Source organism: Pristiophorus japonicus, chromosome 16, assembly GCF_044704955.1.
Source record: "Pristiophorus japonicus isolate sPriJap1 chromosome 16, sPriJap1.hap1, whole genome shotgun sequence".
Taxonomy (NCBI): domain Eukaryota; kingdom Metazoa; phylum Chordata; class Chondrichthyes; family Pristiophoridae; genus Pristiophorus; species Pristiophorus japonicus.
In genome coordinates, this window is record NC_091992.1 from 82,658,433 (window position 1) to 82,674,352 (window position 15,920).

At 43.2% G+C, this 15,920-nt stretch overlaps 1 protein-coding gene across 5 annotated transcripts in view; it reads left to right on the forward strand.

Moving 5' to 3' along the window:
• The first annotated feature begins 7,522 nt into the window (after positions 1-7,522).
• LOC139226624 (serine-rich adhesin for platelets) overlaps positions 7,523-15,920 on the forward strand; it is a 45,843-nt gene continuing 37,445 nt past the window's right edge. The window contains exons 1-3 of one of the 5 annotated variants that reach the window (XM_070857507.1): positions 7,545-8,155; positions 9,047-9,174; positions 10,747-14,435. In XM_070857507.1, the coding sequence (XP_070713608.1) occupies positions 10,776-14,435 (3,660 nt within the window). In that variant the 5' untranslated portion in view covers positions 7,545-8,155; positions 9,047-9,174; positions 10,747-10,775. Of the gene's footprint in view, positions 8,156-9,046; positions 9,175-10,746; positions 14,436-15,920 lie in introns of all 5 variants that reach the window. The other 4 variants (XM_070857508.1, XM_070857509.1, XM_070857505.1 and 1 more) reach the window with 4 other exon arrangements.

Sequence of the window (15,920 nt, forward strand, 5' to 3'; positions counted from 1 at the left end):
TCTGCCATTTCTTTATTCCCCATTATAAATTCACCTGAATCTGACTGCAAGGGACCTACGTTTGTCTTCACTAATCTTTTTCTCTTCACATATTTATAGAAGCTTTTGCAGTCAGTTTTTATGTTCCCTGCAAGCTTCCTCTCGTACTCTACTTTCCCCCCTCTTAATTAAGCCCTTAGTCTTTCACTGCTGAATTCTAAATTTCTTCCAGTCCTCAGGTTTGTTGCTTTTTCTAGCCAAATTATATGCCTCTTCCTTGGCTTTAACACTATCCTTAATTTCCCCTGTTAGCCATGGTTGAGCCACCTTCCCCGTTTTATTTTTACTCCAGACAGGGATGTACAATTGCTGAAGTTCATCCATGTGATCTTTAAATGTTTGCCATTGCTTATCCACCGTCAACCCTTTAAGTATCCTTTGCCAGTCTATTCTAGCCAACTCACGCCTCATGCCGTCGAAGTTACCTTTCCTTACGTTCAGGACCCTAGTTTCCTGTGTCACTCTCCACCTTAATAAAGAATTCTACCATATTATGGTCACTCTTCCCCAAGGGGCCTCGCACAACAAGATTGCGAATTAGTTCCTTCTCATTACACATCACCCAGTCGAGTATAGCCAGCTCTCTAGTTGGTTCCTCGACATATTGGTCTAGAAAACCATCCCTAATACACTCCAGGAAATCCTCTTCCACCGCATTGCTACCAGTTTGGTTCGCCCAATCAATATGTAGATTAAAGTCGCCCATGATAACTGCTGTACCTTTATTGCACACATCCCTTATTTCTTGTTTGATGCTGTCCCCAACCTCACTACTACTATTTGGTGGTCTATACACAACTCCTACTAGCGTTTTCTGCCCTTTGGAATTCCGCAGCTCCACCCATACCGATTCCACATCAACCAGGCTAATGTCCCTCCTTTCTATTGCATTAATTTCCTCTTTAACCAGCAACGCCGCCCCGCCTCCTTTTCCTTTCTGTCTATCCTTCCTAAATGGTGAATACCCCTGGATGTTGAGTTCCCAGCCTTGGTCACCCTGGAGCCATGTCTCCGTGATGCCAACTACATCGTATCCGTTAACTGCTATCTGCGCAATTAATTTGTCCACCTTATTCCGAATACTCCTCGCATTGAGGCACAGAGCCTTCAGGCTTGTCTTTCGAACACACTTTGCCCCTTTAGAATTTTGCTGTAATATGGCCCTTTTTGTTTTTTGCCTTGGATTTCTCTGCCCTCCACTTTTACGATTCTCCTTTCTATCTTTTGCTTCTGTCTCCATTTTATTTCCCTCTGTCTCCCTGCATAGCTTCCCATCCCCCTGCCATATTAGTTAACTCCTCCCCAACAGCACTAGCAAACACTCCCCCTACGACATTGGTTCCGGTCCTGCCCAGGTGCAGACCATCCGGTTTGTACTGGTCCCACCTCCCCCAGAACCAGTTCCAATGCCCCAGGAATTTGAATCCCTCCCTTCTGCACCACTGCTCAAGCCACGTATCATCTGAGCTATCCTGCGATTCCTACTCTGACTAGCACGTGGCATCAGTAGCAATCCTGAGATTACTACCTTTGAGGTCCTACTTTTTAATTTAACTCCTAGCTCCTTAAATTCATCTCGTAGAACTTCATCCCATTTTTTACCTATATCGTTGGTACCTATATGTACCACAACTACTGGCTGTTCACCCTCCGAGACATCCTTGACCCTTGCACCAGGGAGGCAACATACCATCCTGGAATCTCGGTTGCGGCCGCAGAAACGCCGATCTATTCACCTTACAATTGAATCCCCTATCACTATTGCTCTCCCATTCTTTTTCCTGCCCTCCTGTGCAGCAGAGCCATCCACGGTGCCATGAACCTGGCTGCTGCTGCTCTCCCCTGATGAGTCATCCCCCTCAACAGTACCCAAAGCGGTGTATCTGTTTTGCAGGGGGATGACTGCAGGGGACCCCTGCACTACCTTCCTTGCACTGCTCTTCCTGCTGGTCACCAATTTACTATCTGCCTGTGGGCCCTTTACCTGCAGTAAGACCAACTCACTTAACATGCTATTCACATCATTCTCAGCATCGTGCATGCTCCAGAGTGAATCCACCCGCAGCTCCAGTTCCGCAATGCAGTCCGTCAGGAGCTGGAGGCGGATACACTTCCCGCATATGTAGTCGTCAGGGGCACCGGACTTCCCACATAGTACAGGAGGAGCATAACACGTGTCCGAGCTCTCCTGCCATGACTTAACCCTTAGATTAACTTAAATTGGCAACAACAATGTTAAAGGTTACTTACTGATACAGAAAAGAAAACCAAAAACTACTTACCAATCACCAGCCAATCACTTACCCCCCTTGGCTGTGACGTCACCTTTCGATTTCTTTCTGCTTCTATTTTGCCTTCTCTCCCTGCTGCAGCTGCACAAGCACGTCTCCACGAACTCCCGAGCCTCTCCGATGCGTTGGGCCTTTTATAGGCCGCTCCTCCTCGCACCTCCCGAGTCTGACCAGAACACTGTACAAAAATAAAATACTGTGGATGCTGGAACCTGAAATAAAAACAGAAAATGCTGGTAATCTCAGAGGGTCAAGCAGCATCTGTGAAGAGAAAAACAGAGTTAACGTTTCAGGTCGATGACCCTTCGTCAGAACTGGCGAATGTTTGAAATGAACAGATTCTTAAGGAGCACTGAAAGGGGGAGGGGAGGAAAAAACAAAAGGGAAGGTATGTGATACGCTGGAAGACAGGAGAGATTATAGAGACAAAAGGGATGATGGGCCGACTTGAGATGGTAATGGCAGAAGTTAGAAAAAGGTTAGTTTAGATAGGGTGTGAATGGTGGAATAACTACCAGCTGCCATGGGAGATAAAGATCATTTTTTTTACATAATATTGGGAGGGGGCAGTTTAAAAAAGTACGAAGGGGAGCTAAATATGGTCAGAGGTTATAGTCTGAAATTGTTGTACTCGATGTTGAGTCCAGAAGGCCGTAAAGTGCCTGAATGCTGAGGTGCTGTTCCTCGAGCTTGTGTTGAGCTTCATTGATACAATGTAGGAGGCCAAGGACGGAGATTGCGGAATGGCAGTGGAGCGGGGAATTAAAGTGACAGGCAACCAGAAGCTCGGGGTCATGCTTACGGACTGAACGGAGGTGCTCCGCAAAGCGGTCACCCAATTTACACTTGATCTCTCCAATGTAGAGGAGACCACATCATATACTAAATTGAAAGATGTACAAGTAAATCGCTATTTCACCTGGACAGTGGGATGGGAGGAAGTAAAAGGGCAGGTGATGCATCTCCTGCACTTGCACGGGAAGGTGCCGTGCTGGGGGTAACTGCAGAATGAACCAGGGTGTTGCGGAGGGAGCGGTCCCTTCGGAATGCTGAGAGGGGAGGGGAAGATGTGATTGGTGGTGGGATCATGCTGGATGTGGCAGAAATGGCAGAGGATGATCCGTTGAACGTGGAGGCTGGTGGGTGAAAAGTGGGGACAAGGGGAACCCTGTCATGGTTCTGAGAGGGAGGGGAAGGGGTGAGAGCAGAGGTGCGAGAAATAGAACGGACACGGTCGAGGGCCATGTTAACCACGGCGGAGGGGAAACCTCGGTTGAGGAAAAAGAAAGACATATCAGAGGCATTACTGTGGAAGGTGGCGTCGTCAGAGCAGATGCGACGGAGACGGAGAAACTGGGAGAATGGAATGGAATCCTTACCGGATGCGGGGTGGGAGGAAGTGTAGTCCAGGTAGCTGTGGAGTCAGTGGCCTGTATAATTTGGACATGAGTTCTTCTGACTTGTATTCCATTGTTTTGGCTACACAATTCAGTATTCTGTTGGCTTTGTTAATTGCTGATCTGCATCAGCTGGATATGTTGAGTGTTGAGCCTCCTAAAAGAGACTTCTGTGTCTCTTTCAGTTTTGTCCTTGGCATGTTTCCAGTCTACCGATACTTCCCCAGTGTCCATTCACTCCCTCATAATAATTGTCAGTGCTTCAAGAACACAAGAAATAAGAGCAGGAGTAGGCCATTTGACACCTCGAGCCTGCTCCGCCATTTAATAAGATCGTGGCTTCCCTGCTTCCCTTCCACTTCTCTGCTCGCTCCAGCTTAGTCTCCCTTAGCACTCTGGAATAAATGTCATATATTTTTGGAGATTTATTTGTTTTGAGCCCTTTTTAACCTGCCTGGGACTTCTATCTCATTAATATTAAAAACTTGATTTTGCTTAGGTTAACTCCATTTGGGAGTGCTATGTTGCTCATATAAATACTTGGAGGAAGTAATTATTCAAACTATTTACTATTTTGCACTCATCTTCATTTTCAAGCCTGTTTTACATATTTTAAGGTGTTCATCTCTTGTCTGACTGCCCTTTTACTGTTGTGGTACTGAAAGATTTTTAAAATGATTATTGTCACTATATTTTTTCTAGGTCCCTGTTTGCCCCTCTGCTCACACTTTTAACAACTTTCTGTATTTTCTTATATTTATCCCAGTGATCAACTTCCCCTTTCTCCCCGCAGGATCTGTGAAGGTAAATTTTTCTCTTTATTTCACTTTTAATTTGTTGAAATGATTTTGTTTGACAAATTTTAATTTGACGTTCTTGAAAATTCACAACTTATTTGAAAATTCAGAATACTTTATTAAGTTGACCCATAAAAATAATTTGATGATGGATAAATAATTTTATTTGTATTGGAACAGTTACTTCTTGCAAGACATAAGCATTAGATTAACAACATTGTTAATAATTATTAATTTGGCACAGTCAGGCAGTAAGTCACTGATTTTTTGGGGGTCTTTTTATAATTTAACTGAAAGCATCCCAAGTCAGATAGTAATTTTTGAATCCTCAAATGATACACTGTTTGCATAAAAACAGCAAAAGCAGACCTTGGTAGTGTTCTGCAGCACTGATCTTGGCCCTTCACCTATCTCAATAAAGAACTGTGAAGGTAATAGAGTATCTGCAATCAGCAGGCTTCTTCGTCCTTGAATCTAGTTTCCTTATTCGGTGTGACACATATTTCAGTTTAAAATACAATTGTATTTTGATCAGGTCACTCCTTAAAAAAAAATACCCGTAGCTTCATATGTTTAAAATCATGTTTTAATCAAGATTTATCATTAATCTAACTCATGCTGTTGGAAGAAATGTTTTATACAAGTACAACTTTTGAAATCCGGAATCCTCGGGACCGAGGCCATTCGGTTTTTGGTTTTTTTCGGATTTCGGAGACGAAATCCGAAGTCCCGAATCCGGAAACTCCTGAGCCGAGTTTCGGCTATTTCTGGATTTCGGAGACAGGGACAGTGGCTGTGGGTGATTCAAAATCAGATAAGGGCAAGGACAGCGGCTGCAGGGGTGATTTAAAAAAAATCATTTTATTATGCTTAACCTTGTTTTGGATTACTATTGATTCGGATAAATCTTGCGCCAGCGGTTTTTAAGTACCGCTAGGGAGCGGACCGCCATGATGTCACCAAAAATTTAGCTCACAGCGCACCCGTAGTTAGGAAGAAAAAAAACGGCCAGGAAAAACCTGCTTTGCATTCCTTGGAACAGCAGTAGGTATGAAGACCTGCAAAAAAGGTAAGTTAAAGTTTTTATTTTTTAATTCTTTTACAGCGATTAGATAAATAAGTGTCTCGTGAATGTTTTGTGATCATTTATTTTTTGTTTTTTGCAATTTTGTTTTGGTGTGTGTCTGTGCGTGTGGGGGGGGGGGGGGGTATTATTTACAGAATACTGATCAGAATACCAAATATCCATTTCTGAAATTTTACCACTTTCATTTTATACCATTTAGATCATTATTGTGAAAAAAATATCCGGTTTTCGGAACAGATTTCTGGATTCCGGACGTCGACTTGTGCGAGCTGCACGGTGTCTGGTTTTTGGAACATTCTGGTTTTTGGAACTTTGGATTGCGGATGCTGTACCTGTAACACTAAACAGAGCATGCCAACTGTAATATTGAACTTTTTTTTTGCAGGGTTGTCAGTTCCACCTTGTTCCATACCAGTGTTGGGATGTCCACTTTGTCCTATTTGATGCACCCATCTCCCTTTCATTTGTAAAATATGTAACAGGTGGAACATTTGAGGATGGAGTCTGACTGAAATTAGGTGGGTCTGGTTTTTTCACAAGCTTTTCATTTAAGAACGTAAGAACATAAGAAATAGGAGCAGGAGTGGGCCATTTTTCCCCTCGAGCCTGCTCCGCCATTTAATAAGATCATGGCTGATCTAATCTTGGGCTCAGCTCCACTTCCCTGCCCACTCTCCATAACCCTTCACTTGCTTATCATTCAAAAATCTGTCTATTTCCACCTTAAATATATTCAACGACCCAGCCTCCACAGCTCTCTCGGGCAGAGAATTCCACAGATTTACGACCCTCTGAGAGAAGAAATTTCTCCTCGTCTCAGTTCTAAATGGGTGGCTCCTTATTCTTAAACTCTGCCCGCTAGTTTTAGATTCCCCCACGAGTGGAAACATCCTCTCTACATCTACCTTGTTGAGCCCCCTCAGTATCTTATATGTTTCAATAAGATCACCTCTCACTCTTCTAAACTCCAATGCATATAGGCGCAACCTGCTCAACCTTGCTTCATAAGTCAACCCCTTCATCTCAGGGATCAATGTGAACATTCTCTGAATTGCCTCCAATGCAAGTATATCCCCCCTTAAATAAGGAGACCAAAACTGCACACAGTACTCTAGGTGTGGCCTCACAAATACCCTGTACGGTTGTAGCAGGACTTCCTTAGTTTTATACTCCATTCCCACTGCAATAAAGGCCAACATTTCATTTGCCTTCCTGATGTCTTGCTGTACCTGCATGCTAACTTTTTGTATTTCATATACAAGAACACCCAGGTCCCTCTGTACTCTTGCATTTTGAAATTGCTCCCCATTTAAATAATAATTTGCTTTTTTATTTCTCCTACCAACGTGGATAACCTCACATTTTCCCACATTATAGTCCATCTGAAGTTGCATGATCAGCCATGATCATATTGAATGGTGGTGCAGGCTCGAAGGGCCAAATGGCCTGCTCCTGCACCTATTTTCTATTTTTCTATCTGCCAAATTTTTGTCCACTCACTTAGCCTGTCTATATCCCTATGCAGATTGTTTGTGTCCTCCTCACAATTTTCTTTCCCACCCATCTCTGTATCATCAGCAAACTTGGCTACATTACACTCGGTCCCTTCATCCAAGTCACTAATATAGACTGTAAATAGTTGAGGCCCCGGCACCGATCCCTGCGGGACCCCACTAGTTACCGTTTGCCAACCGGAAAATGACCCAGTTGGATATGAAGCACAGTCAGAAATAGTGTGCAATGGAGCGGCTGATTGTGTTAGAAGTTTGAAACTCTGCATTTCTCACTGCACGCCAATCATTGTCACCACCAGCAGCAACACCAGCAAAGCAGGAACAGCAGGCCGAGCCTGTCGCTGCCATGGCGACCGCCGCCTGATTGACAGCCGCCCTCGCCGTTGCCGGGGAGACCGCCGGCCTGAGTGACAGCCGCACCGCCCGGCTTACACAGCGCTAAAGCAGGGTGGCTTCAGGTAAAAGAGTGTGTGTGGGTGGGGGGGGAAAAGACTCCCCCCCCCAAAAAAAAACCTTTGCCCAATAGTGAAGGGAAGGGAACGTCGGCCGAGCCGGGCCCTGCCTCCCCGCTCGGCACTTCCCGTCCTTTGTTCCCAAACACCGCGAGGCCTAGCGGCGGCCTACACAGCCTGGGACTGGAGTGAGTGAGTCAGCGAGCGTGTGTGGCTCCGCCTTGGTGTGGTTGTGTGTGTTAAGGGAGGGGAGGGAGAGATTTATTTTTTATTAAACGCTGTGTTTGTGGCGAGTGTGTGAAGCGGGAGTTTTACAGGCGGCCGGGAGCCAGGGTTGGCTTGTGACGGGCGGCGCTTCCCTTTGTTTGGAACAAACCCCTTTCTCCATGTGGACTGGCCATTGTAGCGCGATGTTGATTTTAAACCACCGCAGCCAGACGTTCAGAGGGGGCCAGGCAGAGCCGTGCCCTCGCTGATCCACCCCGACCTAGGCCGCGGGGCAATGCTCACATTTCTTCCACCCTTGGAAGTAAAAGTCTGATCCTCCTCCAGCCTTCATTGATGAGCCTTGGTGAGAGGTAATGTTTTGATGATTTTTTTTTGCACTTTGGTTCTTTGCATACAAGGATTTTAAAAACGTGTGGTTATCTCTGCGGATATAATATAAACGCGAAAATATAATGTAGCTCTCTAACTACTTCTGTTCAAATCACAAACTCTTTGTTCTAGATCACGGCCCCCTGCTTTCAAACTGGATTGCTGTGTGTGCTGGGCTGCGAAGTGGTGACTTGTGCATTTTGTCATAATCTTGCATTTATGTCGACCATCCCGCAGGCTTGTACGATGTGATTTGTTTCGATTCGAACTCTTACTTGTGTATCTGATTTCAGAGCTGAAATACCTTTTTTTAAAGAAAATTAAGATAGCTTTGACTGCATCACGGCTACAGTAATAAAACAATAAAATAATCACATCATATCAGCTGGACTATAGCACCACATGTATTACTGTGAGATTTATATATAAAGGGACAACACCAAAGGATTCAGGCTCAGAGTTTATAACTAAATTGCTGATTCACTATTGTCACTATGTACTTTGGTATGAAGCAGATTAGCAGTTATAATTTCACCAACAATAATTCAATAATAAATTAGTTAAAGACTGTTATAAGTTACAAGAGGAATTGAATAGGTTTATTTTGATTGTCCAAGAAATCAGCTTCATTATAAGTTTTACAATTATATTTTGGTTCCCCCCCATCCTATTTATTGCAATAGCGCATTTAATAAAACTTTCTGCTAGCCAAGTTAAAATATAAATTGGGTCAAAAAGTGAGAAATCCCCTTCTACCTCACCCCAGCCCAACTCCCTTATCTCCAGATGCAATTTCATTTCCTGCTCTATGTCGCACATGTACTTCTTGTCTGCTGTGAGATCACGTGTGCTGCCTTGTTCCATCCACTTAGGCTGCGGCTCTTCAGTGTGCTATGGTAATTAGTAGAAATGAATGAGACTCTGCATGCAGCCCTAACTGAAGCGACGGTCTTTGTGTCTTATGAAGCTCCTCCTAAAGACAAAGGATAACGGCTAAGCGGTGTGTTTTTGTTTCACAGTCCTGCTATTTAAACACTAGTAATCTTTATATATATATATATATATATATACACCAAAAATCGGGTGTTAAAGTTTGAGTCTTAACTGTGCTGATGACTATTTTTTGACGTTCTGTCTTTGTCTGGTATTATGTTATGCTTTCGGTATTGCTGGAGTATAATGTGGTGTGTAACACTGAATAATGTTAGCTTCCATCAAGTGTTGTTCGTGTAAAGGTTATTGGGGATCTGCAGTTGGGGCAGGGAATTTTTCATTGACTTTTATTCATTTTTACTGATTATATTTCCAGTAAGAGCATGTATCTATTTGGAGTATTTTCCAAAATTAAAGTAAGCAGGTAGTTTTTAATGTATATTTCTAAATAAATTTATGTTTTGAAAGATGAATAGTTGGTAAACTGTAGATGAATGTTTGCAATAATCTTGCAGAATATTTGTGTTGCTTAAAAATCAATTTACAACTTCCATGTGTCACCGTTTTTAAAAACACATTTTTATAAAATGTGGATTTTTTTCTTTTGAAATCTTGAGGTGCATTTTTACAAGTCCACTGAATCTTAGCTCCAGACATTTAATGATGCATTTTGTTGTATGTTATGGGACACTCCTAACATGCAAATGATTGTTTCTGCAAGGACAGTTTTATGATGAGGCTTGAAATAAGGGGCTAACAGACAGCAAGCTGGTATTTGATAGAAGTTATTGGTTCACTCTTGTGTTTAAAAACTCAAAATATGGCATGATACTGATGGTTTAATAATTGCCTATGAAATTATCTCAGTATAAGGTCTGTCTTGAGAGGAGAGGTAATAGAAGAAAATCAAAAAGAAAATGGGAGATAGTAAACGGTTGCATTGCACATAAATGGAATGTATGACTGGTTAATAATGGTATTTAGATACAATGAATGGAGTCAGACCATCTAGATCGCCCTCACTTTAAAAAAAATCATATTCCACACTTGGTGCAAGGCCACAGAAAAGTTCTTGACCCTCAAGGAAAGTGGTAGCTTGGCTCAATTTCTTCTGAGCAAAATATTTATTTGAAGCCCTGCTCGAGTACATACAGTTGGTTGACAATCCAGGCCAGTATTGAGGGAGTGTTGCATTGTCAAAATTACTCCTGTACTTTAGAGGCTCTGTTTGCCTGTTTGAAAATTCAGGTGGATATTAAACAATATCATAACACTTTTCAAAACAGTGTCCTGGCCAACATTCCTCTCCAGCAACACCATGAAAAAAATAGATTAACTTGTCTTTTGTCTCATTACTGTTTATGGGATCCTGCTACACACTAAATAGCTGCAGAATTTGCCTACTTAATAACTGTATTTCAAAATAATTAATTGTATGTGTAGTGCTTTTAGGTGTTTCTGAGACACGATGATGTGTTATGAATGTACTTTTACAAATTGTTTTGTAGGGACATCTCTTTATGTAAGACTGCATATTTTTGTGAAATAGATTTTCTAACTTTATATGCAAGCACAATGTTGATGCATATTTATTGATACTATTAAATAGTTATAAACTGCTTGTTTTCTTTCTCTCAAGAAGCAGAGTGAAGCAAAGAAAGTCCTGTAATGGAGTCAGGACAGGACCAGGCGGATGGGTTACATAACAGAAAGGATGACTTAATTAATTTCAGCATCCCTGTGGATTATTCCGTTGATTGCACAAGAAATGAAAGAGAAGAGCTACAGGAAAACGACCCTTTAGAACTATTGCATAGTGGGACCATGGATACCCAGTACAGCTTGTGTACTAAAAACGCAGCTGGTGACCTGGAGACCAACACTGGGCCGACTGTACCTCAGACTGACCTGGTGCACCTGGACGATGCCATCTCAAGTACCACAGTCACTGTCTCTTATGTCAATCGGCCTCACCTGTTCTCTTCCCAACGGATATTGCAGCATTCCTTGCATGAGCAACCATTGCCATCGCTCTTTATTCCATCTGTTTGTATGCAGTCACAGCAGATGTTGCCAGCCTCATTTGATTCATCCATACCTGCTGATTTTGTTGACTCATCATTTGAGAACTCCGTGTTGGCACAGCCTGGTGATTTGGACTCTATTAGAAGAGGCCTTGAAAATGGAATTGACTGTAGCATTGTGAGCCAGCACAGATTGCAGGTGCTGGACTTAGATTTACCAATAGTTGCTTCTCCTGTCCATGAACCTGGATCATGTGTTAGGCCACTCGAACCGACATTAGACACTGCAGAGGAAACCTTATATGAAATATCTAGTGCTTCATTTGATGTGGAAATGCATGACTCTGTGTGCCAGTTTTCTGAAGTAATGCATCAGGAAAGTGAGTGGAGTGATATTGTAAGTCCTGCTGAAACTGTAGTTCAAAACTCTGAAGTGCTTGTAATAAAACTGACTGGGTCTTCATCGCCAGAGAGCAGACCAAACAACAAGGAACAGTGTGAAAGCAAAAACCTGCTGGGCAGGATGGACCACTGTGAAACACAAAATGGTACTGGTGTCTTCACTAAAAGCTTAAGTAGCCAGTATACGGAGAGGAAGCTTCAGTCTGTGTGTGACTTAAACAGGAATTACAAAGACCAGGCCACAATGACAATAAAAACAGAAAATACCATTGACTTTTTAGAGGCAGCAGTACCAGCTGAATCTGAGGAAAGCCTGAGTGAGGACACTTTTGGACAAACATGTCCAAAAGACTTAACAGAAGGGGAGCATAATGTTTCACCAGCTTGTGATAGAAGTAGAGCATCTACAAATTCCATACAACCGTCACAAAGTTTAATAAATCCAGATGGTTACCAGGGGGCATACACGGAAAGTGTCGGGACCAACATGTCATCAAGTTACAAAGTAGCCCCCAATGCATGTGACCTGCTGCAGGATTCAGAAGGGAGACGCACTCCAAGTAACATTGCAGTCCTTCAGCATATGCAAAAAACTGATATATTATCACTGCAGGGTACAGAAACTGAAGAGTGGTCACATGACCCAGAAGTAGCTTTAACATCTGTCCTAAAGAACGAGAAAATGCATTGTTCAGGGTGGGATGCTAAAGGCACCCAAAATAACAGTTCAGTGAAGGTCAGTTGCAAGTCAGAAGATACCTGTAGTATGGTTTTTCCATGCAGTGGAGATCTGACACCAAATATCCAAGTAACCGAACAGTCTCTGAGTAATGAAAATAGCTGCAGGGAAGCCCGAAAACAAATTTCTACTCGTGATGCAACCAGACCGAATTTGAAGGAGATCCCTGACTCGGTGCAGGTAGTTAACGATGTGTGTGAAAACAGCAGAGGTTCAGCTTCATTCAGCAATCAAACGTTTCCTTCCTTGCAGAAGCCATCAGCTACAGAGAGTAACCATCCCAGGATAAAGCCTTGCTCTCTTGAATTGCATAAACTAAACGTTCTTGAAACGGAGGGGAAATGTGACGTTCGAGGATATGTGTTAGACCTGAAAAGAAATAATGTTGCATCGATGTCTTGCAGCATTTCTATGAGTCTCTCTCTAGCCAAGTCTGGCAAAAGCGTTGATCATGGAGAGGAGGCAGAGCCTGGTGAGAACTGTGATGGAAATGATGACCAGAGCCCCAGTAGTGACAATGTATGCAAAGTTTTGTCTGTCCAGGCAGGGCCACAAATCCCTAACCGGAGAAAGCAGACCTTGGTGGCCAAGTACGAAGACAGTGAGGTAGTCTGCATCTCTGACGAGGAGATTGTTAGCTGTCCGGTTGCAAAAACTGATGTGCACCAGGACCGAGCTCCAGCTCAGGAGAATAAGAAACGGAGGACGCCATGTCATCAACACGCGAATCAGAAGAAGTTTGAAGATAGACCGCTCCAAAATGACAGCAGCACTAAGCCCAAGCATTTTGAAAGGAAGATTCTTCCGCCAAGGCAAAGGGGAATGAGGCTGGAGCAGATCGTGCAAAATATGGTAGCACAGCCCAAGTCAAGAACTCCGAGCGGACTCAGTGAGAGACTGAGAAGAAGCAAGGATACACCAACTCCTACTCCCACCAGGTTTCAACCACCAAGGCGCAAATCATCCAGCTCTGTTGCAGAACAGAAGTCCAAGGGCAGTACTGGGCTCTCTCCTTATGTCCGGGATTCCTCACAAAAAACAATGACTTCGGAATGTAAAATGCAAGAACAGAAAGAAGCAGGCACAATAGCTGCAGAGAAACCGAACACAAATAAATCTACCTCAATTTCAGGCTCTTGCCATGAACATGCAACAAAACTGAGCACTCCTGTTTCCCCTGCCAAGTCTTTCTGCGGCACCTCTTCGTCTTCAAAGCAGTTGGTCGAGATCTCCCGGGAGGTGCATACTTCGGGCAGTAAGCAAACGTTCAGCGACCCTGGCCTCAAATGTCTAAACGGGAACAGAAGGAAGCAGGCAGCAAATACTAAGAATGCCACGCAGCCGAGGAGGGGGGGCACGGCCAGGAAGAAAATACGGAAACCGGCGGGTAAAAAGCGGCAGACACAGCGGGGACAGGCCTCGTCATTCTTTGCACCCGAAGAGCCAGAGATAAAACTAAGAGCATTGACTCTTAAGGCCGAGGACCGACGAGATAGATACGATAGTTTTACACCATACGTTCGGGTAGAGGCAAAGGGTTATTCAATGTGTACTGTAGTAAACTATTCTGAAGAGGATAATAACAATCTCAAGCGAAAGAAACATTCCCAGCGGCAGTCACATGGTGCCGTTCCAAAATCATCTTGCTTGACATTGGGCCCTACAATTAATGAGGCCACTCACAAAAGCTTTCTAGTCTGCTGTCTTTGCGGCCAGTCTGCAAATGCTATGGAGCAAGGTGATCTTTTTGGACCTTTCTATCCTGGAGGATATACACCTTCAAGTAACCAAACTGCCCGGTCAAAAGAGGCCAAGATCGAGCAAGCTAGCACCGTTGTCTCCAGCCCTAATTGTACTTCCATTAGGAATGCAGTAAATAAAACTCCAGGACAAAATCAGGAATTGAGAACGAGGGAAGGGGCAACAACCCGTGGCCAGAAGCGCAGAAGTTTGGACGGTGTTGAAGAGGCCACGAAATATTCCGATAATAAGAAGCCGAGGAGTGAGCCATCTTTAGAAGAGTGGTACCAACCCCCATTGGTCCCAATGGACACTAATGAATACTGGATGCATGAAGACTGTGTGACGTGGTGTGCTGGTGTATTTCTTGTAAGAGGAAAGCTATATGGTTTGCTGGAGGCTATCAATGTTGCACAGGAGACGGTAAGTAAGACGAGGAATTGTAGTGTATTGTACAGGCATTAATCACATTTTCATTGCGGAACATGTAAACCTTATAAATCCTGAGCTTTTGATCTTTAGTGAGGGTGAATAAATGGTCATTTGTTAGGATTTCAGACTTTCAGAAATGAGCAAGGAGAGGAAAATTACATGTTAACAATCTCTTATTTTCACTTTAATAATTTCAACAGTGCAGGTGGAAATAAGGGTATTTTTTCTTTTAAAGTTGGGTTTGATTAAAAAGTAGAGCGATCCCAGATCTCCGAACCGTTAATCACCTTGTGTCATAAGATCGAAGGAGGTGTGCTGCAGAGGTCCAGTAAACTTACATAGCTTGGTTTGCAATTTCCAGTAAGGGAGCTTGGGAAAGGAAAAGAAGACGAACCTGTGGATAACATATAAGTTTCACTTGTACACTAAAATTGGCTAACCCACTTTCAACAACACGGTAGCGTAGTGTGTCGGTACTTAAATGAGAATTTTAAGAAAACCGTGGTTTCAGTTTGGGGCGGGGAAACTTCCTTTTTGAAATCTCTTTGCCCATTCTACTAGAGCAAATTAAACAAGGTGCAGCTGCATGTTCCCAGTTCCTCACACCCTGACCCCTGGCTGCGCATTGTCTTGGGACAGGCTTTGTACGTTTGTTTTACACTCCGATTTCTTGCTGTTCCTGATTCTGAATGCCGAGACCCATGCTGACCCATTGCATTACCCAGTCCGCCTCCATTTGTTTCTTCCTATAATTTCTCCCATATTCCGTCCCATGCCCAGCTGATTCCAGCCATCTCCCCCATAACTTGCTGCATGGTAATACGCAAGAACAAGCTGGGTGATTCTCACTTCCACATGCCTGCCCATTACTCCTTGACAGATCTGACGTTGTCTAAATTTGTGCCATCCTGTTTCAATCTACTGCAGGTGACTAATATTAGCACTAAATATTAACTTAAAATGAATACATTTATTCTGTGAAAGCCTAAAATGGACAGTGTTTGGTACTGCTGAAATACGCAAAACTGAATGCTCATTTAAGGTGAGATTATTGCCCAAGAGGTGCATATAGGCGCTGCGTTTTAGGACGAAGCTTATCTTGCATCACATTGTACAATTTTGCAATGCAGCTTTTAGTTTAATAGAGTGTAACCATATTGTTACAAACCTTATTTTAAGATTTAGTTATAACAGTTGCTCCTGGTTCTAGTAAGAATTTGATTATAGTTAGTACAGGAGCTCAGAACCCGATACGCGGGACACGTGATTAGACTTTGGCAGTCCCACAAGGTTGTTGTAATGAGGCTTGACTGTATTCACTTCTGTGTCATTGTAATTAAACACAGCCACTAGATCAAATTTATCTCCATTATAGGATTACTGAAGTGCATTTTCAGCAGTCCAGAGGTTAAGTTAGATACATTTTTTTAACACTTGCATTTTTGATTAGTTAACAAAAGAAATCCTGTGACTCTT